Raw genomic sequence first — 9,303 nt, 5'->3', positions numbered from 1 at the left:
AGTCCAGAACGAGAGGGCACAGTTAAGTGAGAGGGGAAAGATATACAAGAGACCTAAGGGCAACATTTTCACACAGAGGGTGGTACGTGTGTGAATGAGCTGCCAGAGGAAGTGGTAGAGGCTGGTTCAATCGCAACATTTAAGAGGTATTTGGATGGGTATATGATTAGGAAGAGTTTGGAGGGATATGGGCCGGGTGCTGGCAGGTGGGACTAAATTGGGTTGGGAGATCTGGTCGGTATGGACAGGTTGGACCGAAGGGTCTGTTTCCGTGCTGTACATCTCTATGACTCTACTTGTGACAACATTTATATCTGCCAAGGTCCTAAATTCTAGAATTCCCTCCCCAATGTCCAGTGTTTTTTGGCACCACTCTTGTAATTTCTGATATATTTGAATGATTTGAAGGTGCTATTTAGATTCAGGTTGTTCAGTTTTTCAAAATGCAATTTATTGTTTCTTCTCTCTTGCTTGATTTTGTAGAAAATTACACTAGTCAAGTTCAATATTGAGTTTCCAATCATGTGCTGTATGAAACAAATCCTACTACCTGGCCAAGCAATGTACCGATTTGATAGTTTCCAGGATGAGACTGAATTGTTAATATGGTATGTTAGCAAGTTTGATTGGGTTAAAGGAGATGCTATGTAGAGATTAGATCTCTATTCATTGGAAGGAAGGAAGTTAAGAGGAGGTTTCTCAACTCTACTTCACAAGCATTCTAATAATGAGCGCAAAGCCTTAATGGGAAGGTTTGTGTATTTTCGTCTGTTATTGATTAGGGAGTGGTAAATGTACACAAGAGGGAGAAATAGTTGCAACAAGGGCAAATAATCTATACAATATGCGATCTGTGTGCACCAGCTATATTTGTCAAACTTATCTGCAGCTGTAAGGAATGGATGCTTATGAAAATGAAAATTGTTCAACTAATCAAGCAACCAGTGACCGTGAACCATGTTCCAATTTTCTTGTGTTAAGGGAAGTAAATTATTGAGGTTTGTAGTTAAAAGTTAAATGCGTCTGTTCTCTCTCTCTCTCTCACTTTAGTTTCCCAGACACAATATGGGAATTTAAAAAAAATTGATGAACACTTGATTTTCTTCAACTTAACCTGCTTTGCTTTTTTTCTACCACACATACTTAAGATAGACTCTCCCCCCTTTTTTTAGTCTCAGGACAATTTATTGTGATGGGTGGCGACTAACATGTTACCGTTACTGACTATAAAATGCACCCAATTGCATGCTAACCACTTTATTAGAAGCTGAGTAAGGGTGAATATCTCATCTCATCCATAAACCTTGACGTTGGCAACCGAAGTCGCAGAAACCGAAGTAGCCAATCAAAGGCAAAGGCTAGCAGCTTCTGAATCCTAAAGTCCTCCAGTGGAAGCTGACTTATTGTGGAATCAATCGGAGAGAAGGTAACTACTTAATATTTGCCTAATTGCTGGCAAGTTTACAAAGGCCCCAGTGGTCCTCCTTGGCCAGCATTTAATTGCTGAGCTGGAGATCAAGGGTTGAGTTGCATAGCAGGGCCAAATTTGATCTATTTTTTTCTACCAACTCCAGAAAGTGGAAAACTCCACTCATGCGAGGGACCTAACTAAAAGCCTTCTGAAAATCCAAATATATGACATCTACTGGTTCTCCCTTATCTATTCTATTAATTACATTCTCAAAAACTCCAGAAGACTAGTTCAGCGTGATTTTTTTTTAAACATAAACCCAGGCTGACTTTGTTCAATCCCATTAATTCTGTAATTGTATCTTTTTATGGACTATAGCTCTTATCCCACTAGTGTTGTTGACTGATTCGGTCTGTAAGTTTTCTTTCTCTTTTTAAATAGTGGAGTTACATTTATCACCTTCCAATGTGAATAGAATGCTTCAGAGTCTGTAGAATTTTGGAAGATGACCATCAATGCAGCTAATGCAGGGCCACGTCTTTAAGTACTCTGAGATGCAGATTATCAGGGCCTGGGTATTTCTCAGTCTTTAACCCCATTAATTTCTCTAGCATCTTTTGTTTTACTAATATTGATTTTCTTCAATTGCTCCTTGTAGCTAGACCCTTAGTTCCTTAACATTTCTGGAAAATAATTTGGTTCTCTTTTCTGAAAACAGAACCAACTTTCTGCCGTTTCTTTGTTCCACAATTAAATTTCCACAACTTCTAACTGTGAGGGACCTACATTTATCTTTGCTAATTTTATTCTCTTCACGCATTTATAGATGCTTTTGTTATCAGTTTTTATGTTCCTGACTAGTTTATGCTTCTGTTGTATTTTCCCCCTCTTGATCAATATCTTTGATCTCTAAACTGCTCGTCAGGCATGCTGCTTTTTTTGACAATTTTATGTGATTCCTCTTTGGAACTAACGCTATGCCTAATTTCTTTTGTAGTTTCTGGTTGAGCCATCTTTCCTGTTTTAGGAATAAATAATTGTTGTAATTCATGCATATGTTTCTTAAATATTAGCCATGCCTATTTACTGCCAACCCTTTCAATAAGGTTCCTTGATCCGTTATTGCCTCATGTCCTCATTTCCTTTTTTTAGATTCAGGGTTTGTTTTGGATTAAATTTCACTCTATCTTAATTAACAATTCTACTACTTTATGGTTACTGTTGCCCAACAGACTCCATGAAACAAATCTGTTAATCTTTTCTCATTGCACAATACTCAGTTTAGGAAAGAGTGCTCTCTAGTTGGCTCTTCAACAGACTGACCTAATAAAAAATGGCATTGTATACACTTGGGAGAATCTCCTCCACAGTATTGTTAGTAGTTTGATGTGTCCAGTCTATCTGCATATCCCTTATATCGCAACTACTGTTTTGGGGTCTGTTGATGACAACCTCCGATGTTTTCTCCCACTTGATATTTTCTGTCTCTACCCATACATATTCTACACCATGATTTTCCGAGCTAATCTCCTTTCTCATGATTGGATTGATTTTGTCCTTTACTAACAATGCTAGCCTGTCTCCTTTCCCTATCTTATCTATCTGTCCTTCCTGAATATTGAGTACTTCTCGTGTCAGTTCTCCTCTTCAGTCACCCTGCAGCAATGAGACTAGTGCAACCATATCAAAAATATGTATATCTATTAGCACTGTTACCTTGAATGGTACAACATTGCATTTTACTGGGATGCGGTTGGGGATGCGATTGTAAGAAAAACATGGAGCGCATGGCTAACAACATAAAAAAATGTGGCTCGCAAATATCGAGGCAAAAGAAGCAAAATTCATAATGTTCTTAAAAGGAAGACTGTGACTGTGATGTTGCGGACCTAATGTTGTGGGGAAGATTGGACAAAGATGCTTGTGAAGGTTTACGAAGAGTTTTAGCAGATTTAGCTGGCCAGGTCAGCATTTTTTTTGTTCATCCCAATTGCCGTTGAAGGTGGAAGAGGATCACTTTCTCTAACATTGCAGTAACATATATAAGGATATCTACATTGCTCTTAGGAATGGAATTCCTTCTGAGATCTTGACAAAGCAATAGTGAAGGAACTGTGGTATCATTCCAAGTTGGTTGGAAAGGAACCTACAGTTGGTGGTATTCCCTGACACCTGTCCTTCACCTTCTAGGAACCTGGAGCTCATGAGTTTGACAGGTCTAGATTAGATTACATTACAGTGTGGAAACAGGCCCTTCGGCCCAACAAGTCCACACCGACCCGCCGAAGCGCAACCCACCCATACCCCTACATTTACCCCTTACCTAACACTACGGGCAATTTAGCATGGCCAATTCACCTGACCTGCACATCTTTGGACTGTGGGAGGAAACCGGAGCACCCGGAGGAAATCCACGCAGACACGGGGAAAACGTGCAAACTCCACACAGTCAGTCGCCTTTGTAAGGAGATGTGGTAAGTTGTTAAAGTGCATCTTGTAGGTAGTACACAGTGTTGCCACTCTGTGTTGGTGGGAGAAGGATCAAATGTTGAACATGGTGGGTGAGGTGTCAGTCAATGGTCTATTTTGACTTGGATGGAGTCAAGCTTTTTGAGAATTGTTGGGGCTGCACGTATCAGATAATGGAGAGTTTTCAACATATTCCCAACTTGTAGATGGTGGTCAGGCTTTGGCGTGTCAAAGTTAGTTACATGCCATAAAATTCCCTGCTTCTGATTTTGTAGCCGCAATATTAGTATGGCCGGTTCAATTTAGTTTTGCTCAATGCTACACCTCAGGCTTTTGCTAGTCTGATACACGATAAAGGAGCTTAAAGCATATTTGACATAGTTCAAGTTTAACTGATTAAGCACAAAAATAAACAACTTTATACAGCATAGAATGAAACAAAATAATCAAGCTTTTGCTGCACTTGCTGTATAATTTGACATAATCCTGAATGTTATCCAAAATAATAATGTTCAGTGGATTACTCTAAACAATGCACTAACAGGCTGTTTTCATTATATTTGAAAATATATTAAATTGAGCTGCAAGTACTCTTTAAAAATTACTAAATTTGTCATTGGAAGATTATTTTGTAATATTAGGGTTAACTAAACAAATTGTACTGCCATTGTATGATGATCAACATTTTCAATCTGAAGCAGGTGTGAAACAGGCCCGTAGTTAGTCTTATGTGCAGTAATGTTTAATTTAACTTGTGGCTATGTCAAAGACATTGATTTAGTAACTCCTGTGCAGTTAAATAGAAGCTTCAACAATTCTTGTAGCCTTTTTAATTTTAAAACAACAGGGGACATCAAACATCATAGCAGTGATGCTTTAGTGCTCACAAAGAGCTTTTTAGTGAACACAACAGGGCATTGTAAGAAGGTGTTAATAACAGGGAGTAAAGTTATCTGTAATTTTCCCTGCAGAAGAGGCATTTACTATCGTAATTTGTAGTCCAATGTGGGTGTAACACTGACAAAAATGATTTGATCCGTGTCATCCACGTGCTGCAAGAAGATTCTTCTTAGAGTGTTTATACAAATTCTTCAACAATACTTTTACAGTGTTTTTCCACTTTGGAAATATTCTTGTGCTTTTTTTTAGTTCATGCTAATGCCACCCACTCTAATTAGTGGAATCACTTATGTAAGGTAGGTATGTTTGGAGGAGGTGTTTTATAATTTTATGTTGTGTATAGTCTCAGGTGCAATTTAACAGCATTATGACTGAGGAGCTGTAGTTATGTTGTCTATTCTCATCGGAGAGCCTGGGGAATACAAAGCTCCATATCAGTGCCTGAATGCAGCAACTAGTTCTGTTCTTCACTGTTAATTTCTTTTGCTTTTAAGAGTGGAAAGCAGTTAACTTAAAAGTAGATGCTTTAATTTTTGAAAATTTTGTATGATATAGTGAACTTCTAAGTGATCTTATGACCATTGTATCATTATACTACCCTCTTTAGCTGTTTTCAAACATGCTGCCTACTCTAAACCTCACCAATCAATCTGTGCATTAACCTATTAGGGATATAGTCTCAAATAATAGGTGGAAAGAGTCTCAACTGAAGGACACTTGTTGCTAATCAAATTTGGCATCAATGTCTGTACAAACCTTCCTATATTTTTTTCTTTGCATTTGCACACTTTGCTATAATTGCTCACTTCACCTTACATACAGAGCTTTGTTTGTCAGGTAAATTGGTCAGAGGTAAACTAGTTGCCATTTCTCCCATGCCCTCCAAATGTTGCAAGTATTGAATGGTAGTTGTTAGAAAAAGAACAGAAACTTTCTCTGACAAATTTCAATGAGTAAAGGCAAGCCATTCTTGCTGTTTTGAGATATACTTGAAAACTGAACCAATAAACAATCATTAAATTCATATTGGTAGAAACAAGCATTAATACATTGAGTACAAAATTGAATTTTTGAAGAATGACTAATTCCATCTTGGCTGAAATGGTTAACCAAATTGAAATTAACTCAGGAATTTTAAAAGCTGCTCTTATTAAATGAGAAGTATTTCTTTTAATCATGTTACTTGTTTACTGTTCATGTTTACTGTTCAGTCACTAAGAGAAAATGTCTACTACTTTGTGATCAATACTATACATCAGATGTTTAAATAATGTTAAATGTTTTCCAATAAAGGAAACTTGTACAGTAGGCATGATATAGACTTTAGTTCTCCTCCCAACAATGTTTGCCTTTGCAAATGTAAATGAACCAAATGCGGCAAGTAATTTGGTCCTCAGTCCTCTTTCTGAATTTATCTATCACTTATTTTTAAGAAAGCCACCAAAAAATTCTACAGCTTCCCATCCAGTGTAAACTGTCATGAATACTTAAAATTTAAGATTGATATTTCTTTCCTGTTCAAGATGCAGTGTGACATTGTTGCAAAACCTCTTCACAAATTGAGAAATTTAAAATGAGGATTATTTCAAAAATGCTATTTAGATCTTATTATTTATTACTGTAAATGAACTTTTTAAAAATATTGTATGACTGAAAAAAAATCATTTTAAAAGCCTCAAGGTTGCAACTGGTGAGTATTTGCTCACTATTATATTTCCATACCATCTTTGTTATCTCATTGCATTTAAGCTGAATGTACAGTAGCATTTAACTACTCTTGGCAGTAACATTCATGGAGTTAAAATGTGCACGAGCTAGGAAATGATATTTTAAAGCAACTGATTGGTTGTCTATGTTTGTATGAATGTTCCTCGTTCCCAGAGCGTGCATGACCTATTTATAGCTGGCTCCTCCTGTTTTTCTATTTTGGTCTGCTTCAGGCTGTATTATTGTTGACTTTTATGTAAATGTGTTTGCCTTTAATGCAGTAGGCAGATTGTAAGGCTGCTTACTTTCATTGCCAGTGAGAGGATTAGTATTTTCTTACTGAACTGTCAGTGTATTAAAGTTGCTTTTTGGTAAAGGATTTTCTGTATCTAGCCACAATGTTGCATGTTGTCTTATTAATCTCTTGCTGAAAGGAAGATGACTGACTATTTGCTGTAGCAGTTGGATTGAAAATCACAACGCTAATTCAGGATGTTTGGTCTGCTGTGTGTTTCACCAGGCTTGACTGTGTTAAAAAGGAACAGGAGATTTTTGTACACAGCCTTCAGCAACAGGATTTAAAGGATAAAACAATACTCAACAGCTTAAACGTTTGTAAAAACTTGCCTGTAAAAGAAGATTTTAAAAAATTATTCAGTATTTGATGACTTTGTCATGTTACTGAAGCCCAAAGTGCCTGGACTTAAAAAGATGTTGCAGACTATTTATGAAACTGAATCGTGTTTTTCCTCAGATGGTGTATCTGGACAAGAGCAGCCCCTAGAATTGTTGCCACAAAGTCGGGTGCACACTATGCCAACATCAGGTAAGCAAAGTAATTCAATTGCTGTTCGTACCCTTAGCACCTGCAAAATATTTCAAATTCAGGTTTTTAAACTATTAAACTGAGTAGATTGTTTCCCATCCCATAGAATCCTTGTAGCAGGAAATAAATAACATTTTAAAATAACAGTTTAAATGAACAACTTTTTATAATGTTTACGAACTACAATATTTTAAATAAGTTTGGATACCTTGGAATCACAATAATTAATTACTTTGCATGCATGTGTTTTTAGTTTCTTTTGAAAAGATGGACTGTGAAAGATTCGTGGATTTTTGTCTACTTGTTTTCAACATTTCAATATTGGTGTAAATTTTAAACATTTCTAAATGTACATTTTTGAACATGGTTATTTTTGGAACCTGTTTATTCAGCACGTGGTAGTTATCTGTCAGCACTAGATAGCTATGTGATACCAAACTTCTTTTTGAGGTATGCCAAAGCTAAGAATATTGAGATATTTTTAGCTATGGAAACTTAAGCTTCTTAATGTTGCCAGCACAGCTTTTAAAACAAACAGTTGATTAATCCGGCTTCAATCATTTTAATTCACTGTAGTCTTGTTTAGCATGTTAAATAGTTTGATTTATGTTTTTCCCGTTAAAATATTGGTGTTAAGACTCAACAGCAATAATTCAAAATACAATGTATTGTAAAGACAGGGTGATAATATTCTGTTACTATGTTGATACCTTGCAATTTGTGCAAAAGCAGCACTGAGTATAATGTCAGATTATTGACCATGTGTAGTGTCTTCCCATCCCCCATATTTCAGGTAAGGTTGAAAATATCTGATTGGGAAGCTTTACTCTGACTAAATCTGTATATCATGAAGTTCAGAGTGCAGTGCTACGCTGTTTTAGAGAGTAGCAGTGTTTCCTGTTAACACTGTTATTGCTGGAGTTAACTTATTTTTCATGAAAACAAGAGCATGAGGGTAATATGAAATAAATCACTTGTGACTTCCCTACGCTTCAACAAAAGGGTGGTTCCGTTTGTTTTTAATTAGAGGGATTTTTTAACAGTATGTTGATTGGTTATAATTTCAATTGTTTTAAGTGGTATTTTTGTTACTAACCATTTGGTAATAATGGGCATGCAGTTTAAACTATTAAATATACAGCGTTCTGTTGAAATAAAAAATACGCAATTTAACATTTCTTTCAATTGTTACAACTCCGAGGGAACTGTCAGAAAGCCATGAACATATGAACAAAACAAGTTAACTAAGCACGGTCAAAGTAGAAATTTAGATTTTATAATAAATAATAGAATATAACCTTTCATAGGAGGTGTTTTTAAAGTTGATAAATACTAAGTCTTTGTTAAAGATGACTGAGACTTTGTTTAAGATTCAAGTTTCATAACATTATAACAGCTCCTTCCTTCATTCTAAATTTGTGTTGCGGCATGCCTAGCTGAGAATAGGCTGGGACTGTTTCCCCAGGAACTTCGGAGGCTGAGGGCTGAGCTTATAGAGGTTTATAAAATCAAGAGGAGCATGGATAGGGTAAATAGACAAGGTCTTTTCTCTGGAGTGGGGGAGTCAAGAACTAGAGAGCATAGGTTTAAGGTGAGAGGCGAAAGATTTAAAAGGGACCTAAGGAGCAATTTGTTTTGTGCAAAGGTGTGTGTGTATGAATTGAGCTGCCACAGGATGTGATGGAGGCTCGTATAATTGCAGCATTTAAAAGACATCAGGATGAATATATGAATAGGAAAGGTTTAGAGGGATATGGGCCAAGTGCTGGCAAATGGCACTAGATTAAGACCATAAGACATAGGAGTGGAAGTAAGGCCATTCGGCCCATCAAGTCCACTCCGCCATTCAATCATGGATGATGGGCATTTCAACTCCACTTATCCACATTCTCCCCGTAGCCCTTAATTCCTTGTGACATCAAGAATTTATCAATCTCTGCCTTGAAGACATTTAGTGTCCCGGCCTCCACTGCACTCTGCGGCAATGAAT

At 36.7% G+C, this 9,303-nt stretch overlaps 1 protein-coding gene across 15 annotated transcripts in view; it reads left to right on the top strand.

Annotated features, from left to right (window-relative positions):
- hdac5 (histone deacetylase 5) overlaps nucleotides 1-9,303 on the top strand; it is a 330,777-nt gene that overhangs the window by 124,928 nt on the left and 196,546 nt on the right. For 6 of the 15 annotated variants that reach the window (XM_043675114.1, XM_043675109.1, XM_043675112.1 and 3 more), the window contains one exon: nucleotides 7,242-7,313. The exons of 1 other annotated variant lie outside the window; for it this stretch is intronic. In XM_043675114.1, coding sequence (XP_043531049.1) covers nucleotides 7,301-7,313 — 13 coding nt within the window. In that variant the 5' untranslated portion in view covers nucleotides 7,242-7,300. 8 more of the 15 variants (XM_043675106.1, XM_043675107.1, XM_043675105.1 and 5 more) reach the window with 3 other exon arrangements.

Source organism: Chiloscyllium plagiosum, chromosome 33 (assembly GCF_004010195.1).
Source record: "Chiloscyllium plagiosum isolate BGI_BamShark_2017 chromosome 33, ASM401019v2, whole genome shotgun sequence".
Classification (NCBI taxonomy): domain Eukaryota; kingdom Metazoa; phylum Chordata; class Chondrichthyes; order Orectolobiformes; family Hemiscylliidae; genus Chiloscyllium; species Chiloscyllium plagiosum.
Note: the sequence above shows the minus strand (reverse complement) of the source record. Positions and strands in the feature narration are given on the sequence as shown.